The 20,366-nt window shown below is 39.3% G+C and overlaps 1 protein-coding gene, 1 long non-coding RNA gene and 2 other non-coding genes across 4 annotated transcripts; 3 read left to right on the forward strand and 1 right to left on the reverse strand.

Moving 5' to 3' along the window:
• Window positions 1-454: 454 nt before the first annotated feature.
• nup98 (nucleoporin 98 and 96 precursor) lies at window positions 455-18,498 on the reverse strand. Its single transcript, XM_051092869.1, has 33 exons — window positions 18,317-18,498; window positions 16,570-16,676; window positions 16,366-16,461; window positions 15,697-15,879; window positions 15,434-15,573; window positions 15,209-15,316; window positions 14,848-15,031; window positions 14,611-14,765; window positions 12,063-12,194; window positions 11,770-11,902; window positions 11,489-11,581; window positions 11,259-11,402; window positions 11,003-11,136; window positions 10,650-10,837; window positions 10,429-10,548; window positions 10,065-10,348; window positions 9,861-9,974; window positions 9,614-9,752; window positions 9,336-9,513; window positions 9,053-9,205; window positions 7,908-8,129; window positions 7,698-7,824; window positions 7,188-7,605; window positions 6,852-7,084; window positions 6,188-6,457; window positions 5,834-5,991; window positions 5,604-5,744; window positions 3,603-3,757; window positions 3,281-3,502; window positions 2,928-3,169; window positions 1,952-2,106; window positions 1,750-1,861; window positions 455-1,591 (listed from the first exon to the last, which is right to left on the reverse strand). The coding sequence occupies exons 2-33, from the start codon at window positions 16,646-16,648 to the stop codon at window positions 1,389-1,391; spliced, it is 5,415 nt and encodes a 1,804-aa protein (XP_050948826.1). The 5' UTR covers window positions 16,649-16,676; window positions 18,317-18,498; the 3' UTR covers window positions 455-1,388.
• Window positions 18,499-19,108: 610 nt separating this feature from the next.
• On the forward strand, window positions 19,109-19,808 carry LOC127152725 (uncharacterized). The gene is made up of 3 exons (XR_007825129.1): window positions 19,109-19,230; window positions 19,436-19,464; window positions 19,666-19,808. It is a non-coding gene; the product is annotated as an uncharacterized LOC127152725 (long non-coding RNA).
• On the forward strand, window positions 19,292-19,366 carry LOC127153099 (small nucleolar RNA SNORD65). The gene has a single exon (XR_007825187.1). It is a non-coding gene; the product is annotated as a small nucleolar RNA SNORD65 (small nucleolar RNA).
• LOC127153100 (small nucleolar RNA SNORD65) lies at window positions 19,515-19,589 on the forward strand. The gene has a single exon (XR_007825188.1). It is a non-coding gene; the product is annotated as a small nucleolar RNA SNORD65 (small nucleolar RNA).
• Window positions 19,809-20,366: the final 558 nt, after the last annotated feature.

The raw sequence follows: 20,366 nt of genomic DNA on the forward strand, positions 1-20,366 counted from the left end.
CTCGATCTGATTAGATGTCGTATGGTAAAGTGAGAGCATTTTGGTAGTTATAAAAAAATACAGTGCGTGCTACATCATGAAATAAAATAACAATAGACTACTTTCTGAGGTATAGCATTATAGCGAGAAGTGCATGAACGTTAGTCACCGACGTGTCAGCCTTTATTTCTCATTAAAGGTATATAGAATATATATACACAGACAATTGTTAAATGAAAATTATTTTATTCAGTTTTATAAAACAATTAAGCACATTCATGCACAGCCAATAATCAGGCAGCCAGAAACACACCCATTCAAAGAACAGAATCTTAATTACCTGAAACATAATCTGTCAAAAGTCTAATGTTTACAATGCTTTTAGAAAATATACATTACAGGAAACAAGCACATTACTAATGGTTGAAGCATTTGTAGCACTTTCAAAAAAAACAAAAAAACAAAACAAAACTGAGGATGAAGGGTTCACATAATGCTGTAATGTAATTACATCAGCGAAACCCTATCCTAGTCAGAAGAGATGTCAACTTGACTGATTAAAGTTTTATAAGAATCATCAGTCACATATTGTTGAACACTTTAGAAACCTCAAAATATATTTCTATCAACTTCTCTGATCAATAGCATTGAATTTGTTGTGTTTTACATTAGGCAAACCTTTAACAATAAAGTCTTCCAAATTAACATGTCGAAAACCCTACAAAAATAGAGATATGCCCACACTTTTACATTTTTAAATGTTGCCATATATTTTTGGTGTCAAGAGATTAATTTTAAATAAATGGTTAACCTCCTCAAAAATGACCAAACCTTTATCATTTACACCCACACAAGCACACTTGCAACTTATAGACTAAGGCAGTCCATGGGAACAATTAAAATACTGTACTTACAAAGGTATACACACAGTTACACTAATATTTAAAAACACTATGACTGAAAAAGAACAATCCAAAGAAAATGTTTACATTTTAAAGTCTTTATGAATTGTTTGGTGGCCAGAGTACACTGTAGGCTCTAAACACATAACAGAATATTACACTTTAGCTTTGAATGGACTAGATGATACTTCACAATGTAACTTTCTTAAGTTCTTAAATCTGGCTCCCTCCAAATATCTTGGGCAGATGAAATCAACAGGTGCATTCAAAGAAATACTTTAATTATTAAAGACACCCACATTCAGTTCTAGAACTACAAAACAGATTTGAAAGGGAAAAAAGCTCCTACACAAACACACAAGGGAATGCTTTATTCACAATTATTGTGCCTAAATATGCATCGAAAGTTCAACCATGGCCTGAAACAGCCATATAATTGGAGTGCTGAAGGTCAACCCAATCAAGACTCATGTTATTTCTGCAGAAGTGATACTTTTATCTTGATATTCAGTGACTGATAACATACTCTTGCAGGTACGACTGAGTAAGGCTGCGGAGTTCTTCTAAAGCATAGTCCTCCGGCATGGGTAGACGTCCAATGTGTGGAGCAAGCTGACAAAGAGGGATGTGTCGGGGATCTGGAGTGCCTTCACCACCTTGCTGGAGACTCAAGACCACCCGAAGGATGTTAGCCACACATTTGGCCATCTCTATAAGGCAAGAGAGATGCAGGGTTACAAATGGTTAATGCAATGAGGTTTTAAACTTGAGGAACTGAGGAACATAACTTCAATCCAGTTTCATAAATCAACAAAGCAGTTGAAATCAACTTGTTAGCAACATTACTCCAATATTAGGATTTTCAGACCTGATTGCGCAAGTCTGTCTTTAGCTTTGGAGCAGGGGAGGCGCTCTATTCTACTGCAGAGAGATGTCACCTCTGTATGCAGTCGCTCAAGTTCATAACCTGGACTTTCCGTCTAGAGACAAAAAGTAGAAGACAACCTCATTAGTAGTTTCTTAATCTTTTGTTCTAGTTGAGCAACATAATAACCTGAACAGCAGGATACCTGTTGGATGTCCTGCAGTATCTGAATGACATGAATGTAATCAAGGTAGACTCGTCCAGACGTGTCCCAGTCCTGAATCTGAACACTGCGCTCTGGCACTGCTAACCCCTCTAGGAAGTCCAGAAGGTACTTATGATTATCATTAATGATGCAGTCTGAGGAAAAAAGACAGGAAGATGGACTTGGTACAATCATACAGTTTCATACAGAGAATTCATCAGCAGCTGCTAAAGAACAATCAGAAAATACATATTATAAAACATATAGAGCTTTTTCCTGAGTAAACGATGAGCGCTGCCATTAAGAATTCAAACTTCCGATTGGATGCTCTTCTGTTCGGGTCTCCAACATTGCAAAGTTATGGCGCTATCTAGCCATGTGCTTTTTAAAAACATTTTACTACGTTTAACATCAGATTATCAGCCCGGAATATACACTAATTTGACAAGAAACACTGGAGAACTGAAATGCAAAGTATCCTTCAAGTTAAAAGTCAGGCGTGACTTCCGCGTTCAGGAGAAAATGTCTATAGTTCCGGTCCTTGATCCTGGTTATCTGAGTCGCATTCTAAACTGTTGTAGATTACAAACATACACCTTTGTTTACTTCTGTGTTGCTTGGCAACCACTTTGTTGCAACCACAACTGTTTCTGAGGAACTACACTGGTAGAAAACTACTGTTTTTATTTATATCATTACACTCCATTTGCTCTGTTTTATTTTGTGAAACCTTACTACGTATATGGAATAACCATTTAAATAAAAGCAATAAGCCCTGAGAACCCGTGGTTTACAATGAATCTATAACAGCTAACAGGGTGTGGTGAAACAACATGCAGTTCTGCTTATGTATACAAGGTAAATACATTGTCTAGAACTGGGCAGCAAAATTAATACATGTAGCTTGCATTGCTGCAGGCATGACATGTTTTTGAGTGTCATTAAAAGTGTGTGTGCACTTTTGGCTTATTCAAACCTGAGGCCAGGTGCTGGATGACCAGCCGATGGCAGTGATTCCAATGGCCGGCCTTGTAAAGGTGCAAGGCCTCACTACGTTTGTCCCCCTCTCTACAAGCACGGATGGCTTTGGCCTCATGGATCCACTTGATGGGGATCAGCAACTTTTCCGTCAGAAACTGCTCCTTCTCCATTGACTCTTCTGTCTCCTTAAGGGAGCAATGCAAGTTAAGCATCTCCCGCACTGCACTCTCTCTGCGCCTAAAAGCAGTTACAAAAAATGGAAATCATCTCATGTACAGTCACTCAATTCATCCTGACATAAAACCTATCAACAACTAAATGAGTACTCCAAACAGAGCACACACTTACCCAGAGTCAGGTATGTGCAGCAGCACGAAGATAGCCATCTCCCATAATCCTGCACTCTCCAGTTGGGCAGCATAGCTGGCATGCAGCAAACCCTGGCATGAGGTGGACAGGTGGTTGTAGCTAAGAGCCTGCAACACGTTCCACAAGTGCCAGCTCAGCCGGTAGTCCAGATGATCAGCAGTTACTGTGCTTGGGTCAAGTAGCTGTTGTAGGCTGTAGTGCCTAAAGAGAGGAAAAGACAATAAAATCAGGCTGCATACATACACAGCTGCGGATACCATCTTTAATTAAAAACGAGGAAACAGTGGGCACCATTACAAACCTGTCACTGTAAAGTTTGAGCAGGTGGAAGCAGATGTCATAGAGTGGCTTTTTGGATTCCGTCTCATCCATCTCTTCATCCAAACCCAACAACTCGAGTTCATCTACATATGGAGGTAAAGGAGGGCAAGCATACCTTTTCACCTCCTCTGAACCCTGAAACACACACACACACACACACACACACAAATACAGTTAACACAGCATTTTAAAATATGTAATTACATAGTTTATCAAGAATCAGTAGCATCTCTCTACAAGGTGGTGCAGAAACATGCCAGATTTGCTTTTGCTAGTATCCATGGTATGTAATTCTATTAGAGCTAAATCCAATTCTTCAAAAACACTTTTCCTACTGCAGACAAAAAAAAAAAAAAAAAAAAAAAAAAAAGTCACTGACATTTTGGCCTGGTCAGACAGCGTTTAGACTAAGCCAGGATTAGGACGTCATTCAATTAGGACGTTGAAGTATTTTTTATGAACATGCCTTAGAAAAAACATTATTGGTGTGTATCTTGAGACAACAAAAGGCAATAAGTCTGTGTAAGTTTCTTTCAGTTGAAACAGCTTATTTTAGTCTGGGACTAGGCGTAAGCCTTGTCTATGAAACCAGGGGATAGGCTTTTAACACTTACTGACCTTAAACAAACTTTTTTTTTTGGTACGTTTTTGTTGCAAAAATAAAAATAATATTTTCATTCAGCAAGGATTCATTAAAGGGGTGGTTGATTGTGATTTCACTTTTTGAACTTTAGTTAGTGTGTAATGTTCCTGTTTGAGCATAAACAATAACTGCAAAGTTATGATGCTGAAGGTTCAGTGCGTCATAACTTTGTTAATGCCTTAAAATATGGCTGGTAGGGACTACAACAAGCTACTTCCAGGGTTGGTGACATCACAAACCCTAAAATTTACATAAATCCCGCCCCCAGGAACATGCAACAAAGGGGGCGAGGCCATGTTGCACTGCTTTAGAGAAGATGAGGAGCTGTCACCATGCACGTCAAAACTAGGGGTGCACGAAATCAAATGATTCTAATGGATTCACAGCTTTCAAAAAAATCAATGTTCTAAAGCAGCTTTAATCCTGTTCCACACATCCCCCTGCTCTGCACCTCTCGCTCTCACACTCAGTGGCACGCATGGGCTCAAGCTTCTGCCCCTTTGAGCACTAAGTGCCCTTTCGCTAGGTGCCCCAGGTTGGCGATTTTTGCCAAGGGCAATCCTCTTCACTAATATTCTCTGGGTCTCAATCAGGCTCAAAATGATAAGCAATACTGATGACACCATTGTTTACAACACAACTGGAGCGCATGCCACTGAAGTGTGGGGCATTGCCTTTTTCGCACATACATTAGGCAGTTTAGTGAATCACAATACACTGGGCCAGCTAATCAATCTCAGCTCATTGCGAATCTCTAAGGGGAGGGGCTTCATAAAACCAGGAAATCAGAGCGTTCATAGGAGAAGAGAGAGTGGTGTAGAATAAAGGTAAATTATGTGGGGAAAATAAAAAAAAAAAAAAAAAAAAAAAAAAACCCAGTCAACCACCCCTTTAAATTGATCAAAAGTAACAGTAAAGATGTTTGTTACAGAACATTTGTTTCAAATTAACACTGTTCTTTTGTACAACCTTTTCAACATCAGTAATAAAAAAGGGTTTCTTAAGCTTCAAATCAGCATATTAGAATGATTTCTGAAGGATCATGGACACTAAAGCCTGGAGTAATGACTACTTACATTACTTTACATTACATTACATAAAATTACATCATAAATATATAAATAGGAAACAGCAGGAAACAGGAAATATTTTTTATTGTAATATTTCATAGTATTAAAGCCTTTTGGATCAAATAAATGTAGCTTTGATGAGCATAAGTTAATTCTTACAAAAACAAAAAATTGTGCCAATCCTAATTATGAAATTTTAGAATTCTGTCAAAGAAACAACTATATTAAAAAATAATAAGAAGAATAATTGCAGTGCGATGTGAGTTACCTGAAATGCAGATTCGTATTTGGCAAGGGCATCAGCTACAGATGCAGTAGGAGGCAGCATGTACCAGAGATGAACAGCAACACACCGCTTCCAATCCAGTTCGGAGCACACGTTTATACAGCTGTCTGTTGACTGCCACACCTTTATTACCAAAAAAATAATAATTACAAATCATAAAAACTAAACACCAAAAATGTGCATCTAGATTTTATGGCATTTTATTTACTTACTGGTTTGCCTGCAAGCAAAGCAAAAATTCGCAGCCTCTCCTCCTCTATGAAGGAGTCAGTCTGCATGCTGTTCCAGTCACTGAGCTGCAGAGCCAATAGATCTCTACAAAACTGAGAACCCACTGCCTGAGACAGCATAAGAGAAAGACGATGGTCCCCTACACACACACACACACACACACACACACACACACACACAAAAAAAAAATAAAAATAAAAAATAAAATAATAATAATAATAATAATAATAATTCGCTATTAGAACCACTAATGTTGTTGTACAGCATGCAATTTGACATTAAGCATTCAGGAACAAAGGTGAAAAAAAAAGAAAAAAAAAAAAGTGCACCCTCACCACTCTTCTGGGACAGCTTGCAGGCCTTGCTTATGCAGTGACCGGTAAGGTAACTGAATATGGCCTCAGCATGGTTGCGTTGAAGGGCTCGACCCACTTCCTCCTCAATGCACTCAGTCGCGCACTCAGAGAGCCAGTGCGAGAAGCTCCTCCGTCTCTCAAGCTGCTGCTGGTAGTCTGAGTATTGCTCAGCTTCCACATCCCGGTCACCAAGACGACCCCAAAGAGCAGCACACAAAGTCCAAACTTGGCGCCAATGGGCCAGACCAGCTAATGTGGAAAATCAAAATGATTTCATATATAATATGCATGTGTATTTTTTTAACATCCATTAAGAATTTTATATATACACAAATACTACTCTCTAAAGCATAAGTGTCAAACTCAGTTCCTGGAGGGCCACAGCCCTGCAGAGTTTAGCTCCAACCCTGCTCCAACACACAAACCATGCAGTTTTCAAATAAGCCCTGCTCTAAAGGTCTAAGGTTGGTAAGATTTAAAAACTGTTTAAAAGAACAGCACTTAAATACTCAAAATATAATCTAGGTTTGGAACAACTTAAGAGTGAGTAAATGATGACTTTATTTTTGGGTGAACTATCCCTTTAAGATTCATTAAACCTCCTGAGAAAGGAAGAGTAAAGCAACAAGTAAGCACTGCATACCATCCCCTCCTCCTACATCTTTGTTGACCTCCACAATCCATTCTGCATAACCATGCAGAGCATCCACTCCCTTTGCTGGCTGGATGAATGGACAGGAGTCCTCAGTGTTGATTGTACTGTGCTTTAGACCAATCTCCAGTGGTCTGTGATACAGAGCAAGGCTCTCTGCTGACTGCTTGGGCTCCAGGCCTACTACCTGCTCCATACGCACTTTAAACGGACTTTCAGTGATCCTGGTATGATGCAAGAATTGAAAAAAAAAAAATTGAGAAAAACTCTGCTGCACTTTTGCTGTACGTTGTTTGCACTGATGAACTATGGAAAAGCTAAACTTACGGTTTGCTTTTGGTAGGTTTGGGTAAGAAGCCAAATCCCATGATCTCTGCCGACTGCTCCTTCATTGCCTCTGTGACACTAAGTTGATCTCCACAGTGCACCAGTGTCCAGTTGGGACCCCAGCCCACTCTGAAAGATCGCCCTCTGAATAAAGCAGCATCCATCAGCAGACGGCCTTTTCCTAGAGTTACGGAGCTCTCAAGAGGTACTGGCCCTCCCAACCTGCGGGCCCCCACAGTCCGAAGAGTAGGTTCTGGAGGAGGGGCTGGCAACAGGAAGGAAGGACCCAACGATGGCCATGGAGATTCTGATGCTAGTGACTTGCTAAGTTTCTGAGGTATTCCACCAAAAGGTGCCTCTGGCAACTGGGAAAAAAGCCCTCCTCCTGAAGTGAACTTTGTTTGTAAAAGGGCTCCAACTGTGATGAAAAAGCCACAATATCAGATATGTTTAAAGACATATAGTTTCTATAAGTATGTAAACTGCATGAAATGTATTAGGCTGGCATACTTGATGGCCGAACAGCTCCAGAAAGCAAAACTTTGGGGGAAGCCAAATCCTGTATGAGCTTTGAAGAACCATGCTCTTGAAACAAGTCACATTCATCATCCTCTGCAAAGAGGGAGGCCTTCATAATCTGTATAGAAAACAAATCAACATTAATTAAAACAACAGAACACAACATGTTTCCAATCAGTGATTTAATTACACGAGCGCTACCTGTAGCGTATGAGGGTTAATGCCCATTGAGGAAGCAATCTGGCTTGATGCAGACATGGGCTCGTGCTCAGCAGGAGTTTCAGATCTCAGCTTGTTCTCCTCCAAAGTTCTCTCTACATCCTCCTCACCCAAAACACTGTCTGCCGGGTGCTCTTGAGTAATGTCAGCCATGTCACTGTCCAACTCCGACACACGGCTGAGCAGCTCAAGAACTGCTGTACTCTACACACATGGCACACAAAGAGATCAAGTCAAGTCTTCGTTCTTGGTGAGTGCAGAGTACAGTTATAATGAATTTTTCAAAACAAGTACCAAAATAATTTGATAGGCACCAAGGTTCTAGTTGCTGGCTATTCATTGCTATGAAAGCAATGTGTAGCCATGAAATGTCCTGACACAAGCGCTTTCTCTTTTTTGTACCTTTATTTGTCAATAAAATACATGACAAAATCAAAACATATTCACACACTGCCACTCATACATTTTTTTCACTGCTATACTTCCGAGTAACACAATCTGAAATCCCGAGCTCATATTTGTAAAATATCTCATATCAGACACTTTTAATAATTGTATGTAATCTTATTTAAAAAAAAAAAAAAAAAAAAAACACACACCTGTTAAAAGTAAATTAAAATACAAGCGGTCAAACAAATTTTGTTCCACAAACATAACATACAAACACTTCATATTTTGGCTGCATCTTACACTACTCAAAACACATTCAGAATTTCCCTTGTATTATCATTCTGCCTAAATAAAGCAATATTTTCATTAAAGAAAACACTGTAACGATTAAAATTCCACTAAAAATCAAGTGTTGTCTCTACAGTCAAAGCGCCTGCTAATTTCAGCTGCAAAGAACACCAGTCAGCTTTACAAACTATAAATATTAGATAAAAGGCATCTTCCTTTGTTACATGAACTTTCTATGTAAACTCTTAATATTTAAAATGTGTGCACAGCATTTCAATAACTTCCGATCTCTTGGCATCACGACTGAAAAGCATCTGAACAACTAAAACTCTTTGCTCTCTCCCCACTGCTAGTGTTGATCTGGATTGCGGGGAGCACAGCAGGTATCAGTGAACTTGAGTGGCCCCGGAGACCAATGTGTGTCAGACCCAGTGCGTTCCTCAGTCTACCTGAGCCTGTGGCGCCATCTGCTGCTGGGTCAGTGGAAGCTGAGGAACCCCAGGTGGAACGCCTGTCTTCAGCTTCTTCAGGTCAAGCTTGGCCGGGGGGACTTCCTCTTCTTCATCAGATTCCTGGAGTCCATACTTTGAGAAGTGGGCCACCTGTAGAGGACATTTTGGTTACACTCAAGATTCATACATGACAACGCTAACTATGTAATACAACATCAGTCAGAAAATAAAATGTGGATTAAAAACAGAAGGTAATGGAATGTGGAGTAGATGCTCATACCTCAAAGACCCAGGAGCCAGTTTCAGGTCGGTATTCCAAAAAGCGGGCACCCTGTTTACGCGAGGCTGCCTCAAGTCGGCCCTCATAGTTCATCTCAGTCAGCCTCTCTGGAGTCTTAATCTGAGAGCATGTTGTCTTGTCATTGGGCCACACACCATCTAGGGTCACCTCAGCACGTCTGCGTGTTACAAGAAACAAAATAAATTGAAATAAGAAGAAAATGTTTCAAAGAGTGACCAAAATGGTTGTGAAAGACAAAAATGATCCATGCAGATTACCTGTTTAGTCCTTCTCCAACAGGAGGCTTGTCTTTGTCATCAGGGTACACGATTATCTCCTTACGCCTGAAGTGCACAATCTCATCCAGGTTCATGTTGGTAAGATTTATCTCACCAGAGAAGAAAACCGATCCGTAGCCTGCAAAAAAGAAAAAAAAAAGAAAAAACAAGATAATGTGCCACTCACATGCTACTTAGAACATCATTTGTTCTTTTGCACGGTGGTGCTTCATGCAATACTTTTTACCTTTCCTCCCAACAGTGAAGTTCTCCACAATACACTCCCCGTTCTCATTCAACATTTTTCCCAGCTCTTCCATTGATGGAATGGTGTAGTAGCCCACACGGGAAAGAACTATACCTGAGAGAGGACAGAAATAGCTCAGAATAAGATTTGTATATCATCAAGTATAGGTTATGTTTTGAAGAATGTCAACCAAGAAAAGCATACCAGCTGGGTGAGGAGTTTTGTGAGCCTCAAGCTCCTCATCTCTTTCCTCCTGAATGGAATCCTCTGCCAGAGAGATGTCCTCACTGCTGGCCTCCAGGCCATTGCGATGACTGGCAGCTCCCCGCAAATTGAACTCAGAGATTGTGTCCTGTAGCAAGGGGCTTGGCTGGGCGTGTGGAATTGGTTTGGTGATCGGGTTGGTGTAGAACTTTGAGACCTCCAGATCATCCTCCCCACTTCTTTCCAGAGTTACTTCTCGAGTCTCTCTTTCATCCATACTCAGACTGAAGTATGACATGAAAACATTCAAATAAATGGTTGCATCTTTACTAACTGCAACAGTTGAGAACTAGCGTGAACTCACCTGAGCCCATTTTGTGGGTACTCTGAAGGGGAGGCCAAGTCGTCAGCATCTCTGTTCACAGAGTTGTTATAAAGACTGCTGTTATTCAGATTCTTCAAAACAAGCTTTTTTATGCTCTTCCTGAAACAAAATATACAGACAGGAACACTTTAGTTAGCGCACAACATCTTAAGCTACATGTTCAATAAGAGCTGGTAGAAGTAATGATGTCAGGTTCCTGCCTAGGCATGAAGGCTCCATTGTTAAGAGAGGGTTCATCATCATCAAGTCCATCAAAGAGCTGAGATTTGGAGGAGCCCGAGGATGACAGAGCTTTGGGACGAACACGGGTGGCAGGACGAGGGGTCAGTTTGTACTGAGTCGGGGTAGTCAAGGCTTTCTGGGCAGCTGGATTTGTGGGCTTCAGACGCTAATGATGGAGAAGATATGTTAAGCATTGCATGTACTGTGCCAAAACGTAAAAAAATGGCTCTCTTATTGAGCCATTCACTAATCTATTCAAATAGCCAATATGTGTAAGGACTATGTACACTGAAAGAAAAATATCAATCAATCAGTCACATCAAAATCAAACCTCTTCCTTTTTCTTTGGGTCTGACAGTGGATTTCTGAAGAGAGGTGAGTCTCCAAAAGGAGAATAGGCCAATGCACTGATCTGCTGTTGGAGGACGGCCTGCTGCGCAGCTGATGCATTGGGGTCAGTCAGAGCTGTGGAAAAAAACAGCACACCAGTGATTTATTTAAAGAGATCTGTCTCACATGAACACTCAGATTAACATCATTACAACCAGTCATGAAAATTAAATCATTTATGAAGCATTTGCACTGACCCACAGGCTGTTGAGCGGCACCAAAATTCAGAGTGTTGGCTCCAGTGTTAAAGCCTCCAGTCCCAAAGGTGCCCACTGACCCCAGGGTGGAACCCAACTTGTTCTGGTTGTTCCCAAACAATGATGTCTGGCCAGTTCCTACAGCTTAAAATACAAACTAATACTTAGAAGGCATGTTTTCATTTTTACAATAACAAAATGACAACAAAATTGTGCACTCTAAAACATACCTCCTCCAAAGCCAGTCCCCAATCCTGTTCCCAGGCCAGTCGCAGCAGTTTTGTTCCCAAAAAGACCCCCACCAGTACCAGTTGCACCAAATCCTTAAATACACCAACAATGACATTTGAGAAGAAATACATGAGAATTTCTAGATTAGATCTGAATGCACACAAGTGAAATCATGCTCATCACTTTCACCACCAAGTCTGAGAATGAACTGATTACAGCAAACACTAGTCAGCATACAACTTTACAACTTGTCTGTACAACTTTATTGTCAAAGTCTCACCAAAGGTTGAGGTGTTCGTGTTAGTCCCTAGAGTGAGTGTAGGCTTATTTGCAAACAGACCAGTGCCTGTTCCAAAGGAGGGTGCACTAGTGGTGGTGGTGCCAAATCCAGCAGGCTTATTACCAAAAAGATTCTGTGAAATAAAGAGGACAAGTTAATCATTCAGCAAACAACGCAAACAAAACTGTAACTTATAAATTAAATTAATAAAATATTTTGCATATGATCAAACTGAAAAATATAGAAAAGGGAAAAAAAAAAAGAGAGCTAATTATAGCTTCTCCAAAAATCACCTGTGTACCCACATTCCCAAAACCTGTGTTAGTTTGGCCGAAAATTCCTGTGCCGAAGCCTGTGGCGGTACTTGTGTTAGTGTTTCCAAACAGTCCTCCAGCCTGAGAGGCAGCCGTATTGCCAAACAGCCCCTTGTAAATAAAATATTGAATTAAACACAGAATTGTGACATTACATTAGTAAAACCAGTTAAGAACATTTAGTATATCATTTACTCAGGGATTAAAGTGAAAAAAAAATCTTCTGACTGAACTTTTTTCAGGCCAAGCCATATTCCTTTAACAAACACTTTATTTAAATAGTTTTAAGGGGAGATTAAACCGCTTTAATATTGCCAGTTTACATATTTTAAAAGCTATTTGTAATCTTTGAAAAAAAAATATACCTTGACAAATAATCAACCATCTACCACACATCTTTTCAGTGCATGTTTTTATTTATCTTATAACACCAATCAACGTTTTGCGAAACTCTTAATTATTAACAGAAAAAAGTAATAGATGCATGAATCTCTGTTGTGGTACTTGTCGCACCAGGCAGGGAGCATGTGTACTGTAGAGCACGAACGGCAGCATTGTGACTAGCTTCTGATTGATGGCGAGCTAGCACTTTTTTGCCATTATTGCCATATTGAAGTTTCCTGTGGCATACTGTGCAAAGACACGTACCTGGTTGTTTGATTTTTTTAGCCCACGAACTAAAAGGCTTGCCATTCTCCCCAATTTCGCTAAGCCAAGCCCATCTCCATTTATTTTTTACACTTTTATCAATCTCCGAAACATCGGAGCCTTCCTGCATTATAAGTGTGTCCATGCTATCTTAAATATAGTTATACCTCAGCCGCAGCCTGACATGTACTTCTTCAAAACTAAACCAAAACCCGGAGTGGATCCATACCGGAGTGATAACAAAACGCTTACTGTGCGTTCACACCGCCGCCGGCGAGAGCGTCAAAATTCGCTCTGGCCGCCCTGCCAGCAACGCTGTAGAAAGATTCGTTGGTGCCCTGACGATCAAACGCTTGGTCTTGTATTTAAAGCGGCCGCAAAGCAAACAAGCATGTTGATCTTGTGCAGACTGACCACAAGTAGGGTGTAAGTTAACCTCATGATTTTTATAAAAAGTTAAAGTAAGAAATTGAATTTAATTGTAGTTACATGCAGTGGTGTAGTGGTGCCTGGAGAAGTGTATACGCATTAGTTATACACATGTATATACGCAAGCTTTTACCTTTCTGACATCTGGACGTGACTCTGCGCAATCCCTGACATGAACAGCATCTGGGGTGGAGGAGGACTGAGCGGGCGCGGGCGCATCAGGCTCAATCTTCAAACATATTTCAAATGAAGCCGGCGTCTTTACTGGGTGTTTTTAGCGAATATTTGGATTTATTCACATATGACTGGATGTGCTGGACTGTCATGATTTTGGCTAATGCAGGACACTAGCTTACTGAATGATGTGCATCAGAGGGGATTTCAAGGTGGGTATATGCAAAGCCAACTAATAAAATGGATATATGCTGTAGAGCTGCGTATACCCTCCACTACACCACATGTTTGCTAACGAAATAAACCAATTAACTATACAGCCACTGTCTGTATATATTTAAGCCTAATGACATTTATCTTTATGTTTTTCTCTATTGACAATACCACAGGGGAGACCAGGTACAGAACACTTTTGTTTTTACTTGCGAAAAAAATAAATAAATAGGCAGAGGTGCCTGTTTTTATTTTAAAATATGTCTCCATCAGATGTCAAAATTTTCGCCGCAGCTGTCTACAACACCTATTTTTGTTTAATCCAATGTGTCGATATGTCAGAAATTTTTTCACCACCGACACTGTTTTGCATGCTCTGGCATTAAAGTTAGCATATGCAATTCCCGCTTATTTACAGAAAATATATAACAAAATATAAATATATAACATCAACAAGACACCTTGGTCCATGCATCATTTTGCTTGGGAACTAATGTGGTCGGAACCAAAGTTTTACAGGCGCTATCTGGAATCCTCTCAAGGGGTGAACTTCTACATTCCGATTGGTTGCCGCCGAACCGCGTCATAGCTCATTACCATAAAGTTGACCTGACTTCAACTCTTCCCGACGCCCACACCGTCCAAAACACGCCGCGCCGCTTCTCGTCGGAGCTCGCCGCCGGCTCACATTGAAAATGAATGACTTCCGGCCACTTTGACGCTCTCGCCGGCGGCGGTGTGAACGCACAGTTAGAGTGGAGAGAGGAACGTGCATTCGCTCCACTCCAGGCTTTGATCACATCCTCCTCAGCAGGCTGAATACACTTTGTCTTTCCTTAATTTAAGACCTATTTAAACTAAAATTAAGACATTTATTACACTCTTTGAGAAATGTAAGCCTATATGTACAGCATTAAAATTATGAAAAGTGAATTTAAAACATTAAGGACAGGCGGAACAGTGTAATTGACGGAAATCCGTCGATGACTCGCTACAATTAACGGAAATCCGTCGTAACGACGGAGAACTTTAATCCCTGTTTACTACACCTGCTGTAACTCACCATGCTGCTGCTGTTGCCAAAGGAGAAAGTGTTGTTTTGGGTGGTGGTAGCTGAGCCAAATGGTTTGAAGAGACTGGAACCTTGCTGCTGTTGTTGTTGCTGCTGCTGTGGCTGGCCAAACAAACTTCCTGTGGTTGTACCAAAAGCCCCAGTGCCTGGAATGCAAACAGTTAGCACACTTACTCAAAAAAAATAAAAAAATAAATCAAAATAAACAATTAAGATACAACCACTTACTAGTGCCAAATGAGGTCTTGTTCTGGCCAAAGCTGAAGCCAGTGTTTGGAGTTGAGGATCCAAAGAGTCCAGTGCCAGTACTGGGAGTAGCTGTGGCTGCTGCTCCAAAGAGACCACCTGTGCCAGCTGCCATGGGGTTAGAAGGACCCTTCCTTCCTGCCTGGTAATCCTCAAGCCTCAATTCCTATGATTAATGAAAAAAAGGTATAGATATTTCATCGTGGCTTTACATTCTCAAAACTCCAGACAACAGATTCGTTACACATTTTGTCAAAGCACCTGACAAACAGTGCTTGTGACAATTATTTCAGCAGCCTGCCAAGTACTAAAACAACTATCACAACAAAAGAATCCAACCTACCTCTAAAGATTTGTTCTCGTATTCCTTCATTGCAGTGATACACTGGTGTTTGGTGTTGATGCTGGTTGTCACACCTCCTTTTACCATTGTGTCACTTCCAGTTGGTGGCTGTACCAAAACAAAAGATTTTGTTTAAAAAACATGCATGAAAAACAGGCAGCTAAACTACCATTATGAAGAAAACAAACAAAAATAAAATAAAAGTATAATCGTTTTTAAACAAACATTGAATTTGATTGTTGTGCCAGGGGGTGCAGCAGTAAAACTTGATGACCCAAACAAAGAGCCTGATGTTCCTCCAAAAGGATTGGATGTTGTGTTGGTTGTCCCAAATAATCCACCGCTACTGGTGCTGGTACCAAAAGCTGCAAAGCAAATCAATAAGTTACTTATGTCCATTATGTTCGAGCTTTTTTTTTTTTTTTTTTTTTTTAAATCAAAGACTTCTACAACAAATCAAAAAATGTATAGCTAAACTGGAAACTTACTGCCAAAAGTGGCTGGTTTGTTAGCACCAAAGGCATTATTCTGCTGGGAAAACAATCCCCCACCTCCAGTGTTGGTGCTTCCAAACAGGCTGTTTGACGTGCCACTGGTGGCACCAAACCCAAACCCACTACTGGTGGAGGATGTGACAGGCTGACTGAAGGTGCTTGAGCCAAATAGGCCACCTTGAAGACAGACACATATTTCAATACAAATCACACTGTTGACTAAATATGGGACCACTAATTTCTTACGTCATAGCACATCAGTTTGTAATGCAAGCTTTCCTCAAAAACATCTTTAAATCAATCATTCTTAGCAAAGCCGTCTCATTTGCAAATTCACTCCTGAGATGACCGAGTACACAGACAATTTGTTTGTACTGTTACAGCTTGAGTCACCACAATCGTGTTCTTATTTGCAAATAACCAACATGCAGAGTAAACTCATCCTCAACCTGCAGTGCTCAGATCAGTGAGAACAACTAGTCTTGCAAAGCCAACCTGCAGGATCACTTTGGCATGCTACATCTACACCAAATAAATGAAAGCCTTAACTACAAGCACATAACTCCTAATAAAAACAATTTTTCAAAAATGGATAGATTCTATGACCATTTAAAGACAGCTGTGAGATTCTGCATACAACTACTGCTACAGAAAACAGCATACCAGGTTTGTTCTGGGTGGTCCCGAACAGTCCACCTGTGTTGTTTGTTGTCCCAAATGCTGAAGATCCAAAGCCCCCCGTTGCTCCAAATCCAGTATCTGATAATAAAGGTAACAAAAAATTCTTACTTTGTCTCTGTACAGTTTTACTTCTTGGTTCTCTAATTTTGTTACATATAAAATACCGTAGCATTCATATTAACTTACTTTGTTGCCCAAATGTCGAAGTAGTCCCAAATCCTCCTGTCCCTCCCCCAAAGGGAGCACCAAAAGATTTGTTGAACATCTTGCACTGCTATAGAGCCTGCATATGTCTGCACAGAAGACAAAACTTTCAGTTCTAGCACAGCAAACACACTTCATCTGGTTTACCAACAGTCAATCTAATCAATCCTTAAATGGTTATTATTAGGTGTTCTAACATTATTTTGTCACTACCATGCTGAATTATAGTTTTGAAACTTTTATTTCCTATGGCCTGTGCTAATATTACAATGACTAAAATAATTTATTTCCATTAATATCCCTGACCGGTGTTCCTGCTAGGGATAACTACTAAAATGATTGGATGAAAAGCCTTCTGCCCTCTGACTAGCAGTTCATTATAGTTCAATAGTTAAATTTTCGCTTGTGCTCATGTTAAGTAAACTGATTTAATTTTGTTTTATTTTCACTACGTGCTTTTTTATATTTTATTATTCAGTACATTAAGTTTGTGTGTTTGTGTGTGTGTGTGTGTGTGTGTGTGTGTGTTTAACACCATGCCAGCTTCTGTGCATTTTCATTATATTTAGGGCCAAACTATATCAGGTTTTTACTATTTATTTTACTAAAAACTCTAAAACTATATATGGCTTAACTCTGTTAAGCTCTTCAAAATATTTAACTGACTTTTTTTTTTGAAGGTGTTGGAGGATCTTCTCCTAGTAAAACTTGTGTCATCTTGGAATGTAAGCGCATTACGTAACATATATACATTATATATTTTATACATATGTACACATACATGCGTGCGTGTGTGTGTATGCATATATATATATACACACACATACATACATAAAATTTCCCTCCAGGGATTAACAAAGTATGTCTGATATATATATATATATATATATATTTATATTTATATTTATATTTATATTTATATTTATTTATTTTTATTATTATTATTTTTTAATAAATACACACCCACAAAGTCAAACTTGACATATCAAAATACCACACCTGCGTATTTAAAAATAATATTTCTATTTGCATAATTCATTTTCATATTTGTTCAAATATCCATACATAGGCGAATAAACTTTCACGAGAATTTTAACCGCACCAATGAACACGTTTATAACCTAAAAGTAAAGAGAAATGTGAGAACACAAATATAAATTTAAAAACAGCACAAACATAAACATTATGTGTCAGATACGTATGATGTGTCCTATAGAGACATGTTTCAGATATCCTTAAATAACTTGTAATGTATGTTCTTGTTCATGCTAGTTTTGACGTCTATTAGCAATGTTGGGCGCCAGAAATTTCCTGGGCCAGTAGAGTTACGGCTTGTGGGAATGTGTTGTTAGAATTTGCGGTGGTGTTGTTTTATAATTAATATCTCCCGTTCACCCAAAACATTTCATCACATATTTTGGTTGGTGCCGGACCAAACCTGAGAGAACCAGTTTGCAATGACAAACGAAATGAAGGGTAGCCGTCATGTGCTTACATTAAAGTTTCTATTTCAAATACACTTATTTTGAGCTTTTACGAGCTGCTATCGATCGATTTAAATGTTAAATATTAAAAAAAAACCTTTCGATTATTTAACCTACCATACAGATATACAAATGCTATACGCCGTTTTTACTTTCAAATTCACATGGCTCGCTACAAATGCTAACTTGCTAGCAATCGGGCTTCAAACGCACTTTATCCAACAAACAGATGTAATCCGTCTTACCGTTTATTCTGCGGCGATGGGTTAATCAAACGTCCAGCAAAGAATTGTTCACTCGAAAACCTCAATATTTATGGCAAACGTCAATCCAAAGTTGTCAGTTTTGGACATCAACTTGCTAACTTTCGGTCTCTGCTCAGTGTTGATGGAGGGAAACAACGTAGCTAACTAGCCGATAGCAATTCGCGTCATATTTAGACCTCAGACGTCATCACGCATCACGTGTTAATTTCCTTCAATTCGCCTTTTCAAGTAACACACGCACGTGGCGGATGTTTTTATATAAATGTTCGTTCAGGAAAATATTTTGTTGTTCGTATGCGTACTCCTGTATCGTTGGTAATGTTTATAAAGCCACGTCCTAACTGGAAACCTATAAACATGCCCCTTGGACATTTGGAAAGATTAATATTAACTTAAAACGTAAAGGCATTTAACGTTACAGAAATATAGGTCTACATCAAATCAGTTTTTACATAAAAATTTAAAACAAAATTAATACACAGTTAAGGCCTAATTTGGTCAATTTACAGGGTGTTCAAAATAAACAATCTGACTTTTTGTGTGTGTTTTGTTTTGTTTTTTGTTTTTTGCGTTAAAGAATCATACGGTTTGAGTCGTACGAACGTTAACCACAACCCAATCTATTATAGGTAATCAAAACTCGGTTAAAAATTAAGTATTGAGATAGTGAGTACAGAGTTGTAGTTTTATGAGTTCTTAGGTTTTTCCAGTAGTTGTCAGTAATGAGCTGATCGCGTGTAAGTTTGAACGCCAGAAGAACAGGAGGAACTACGTCATTGAGCGACTAGGATATATAACACGAGGCAAACGCGAACAAGTTCTTTCTCTTCTGAAGTAGCAAAGCAAGAATGTGTGTTGAAAGAAATGTCGATGAAAAATACGTCTCTATTCTGGTAAGACACGATAGACACAGTTTTTTACTCTTCTACAATAATACATTTCTTCCATAATGTGTTGTGATGAAACCCAAACTGAAAATAGCTGGAATTACCGTCAGATGGTGAAGTGGTGATGATCGGTTTTCTGAGCACGCTGTAGACGAATTATTTAAGACGTGTAACGTTACGAGCTGTTCCTTAACTGTGTGTGTTTTCCCAGGTCTTTTCCGAGGACTACACTAATTTATGGTGAGTTCCGCAGAAATGCGGTTACTTATTTTAAACACTACCCGAGTTCATTATGATGAAACCTAAACTGATTATAGCTGGAATTACCGTCAGATTGATTAGTGGTGATTAACGGTTTTCTGATTTGAAACAAAACCTATTTAGCTTCTGTGAAATATGGCCTGCAAATGACTTAAATTGATTTGTTCTTTTACCCAACAGATTTCAAAGGAGGAGATTTAGGCAGCTTTATCCTTCATCCTCAATTAATTTCCTATGAATCGCTGTGTCTTGTGAATCTCAGATTTGTATGTTTTATGTATTATTGCAACTCGAATCCCAATAAAAGTTCTTGTTTGTTAAAATATTGTGTTTTCTCCATTTATCACCTTTATATGGGTGGGGGAAGTTCCTGACATGTTGGAATTGGAATCAGAAAGGGCTTTATTGCCAAGCATGCTTGTATATACAAGGAATTTGTTTTAGTGTCACAAGTTTCCAGTACACGGAGACCACACACAGACATGAGAATGAGATGAGAAAAATATATACATGTAAACATAAATGGCCATAAATTGAAAAATAAAATGACTATGTACAGTTGTGTTTATAGATGGTAGAATAGAAAAAGACTAGAATGAAGAACATTTTTAGGATCAATAACTTTGGATGTGCATATTGCACCGTGAAAAATATTGCTTTTAATAAGGGTGAAGGGGCTAATTAATTGCCTTTTCTCATGTCTGTTCCTTATTAAAAAACTTCAGCAAATCCCATACCTTAAACCAGGGGTGCCCAGCCCTGTTCCTGGAGATGGACCTTCCTGCAGAGTTTAGTTCCAACCCTAATCAAACACACCTGTCTGTAACTATCAAGTGCTCTTTCAGATCCTAATTAGCTGGCTCAGGTGTGTTTGGTCAGGG

This window comes from Labeo rohita, chromosome 21 (assembly GCF_022985175.1).
Source record: "Labeo rohita strain BAU-BD-2019 chromosome 21, IGBB_LRoh.1.0, whole genome shotgun sequence".
NCBI lineage: Eukaryota > Metazoa > Chordata > Actinopteri > Cypriniformes > Cyprinidae > Labeo > Labeo rohita.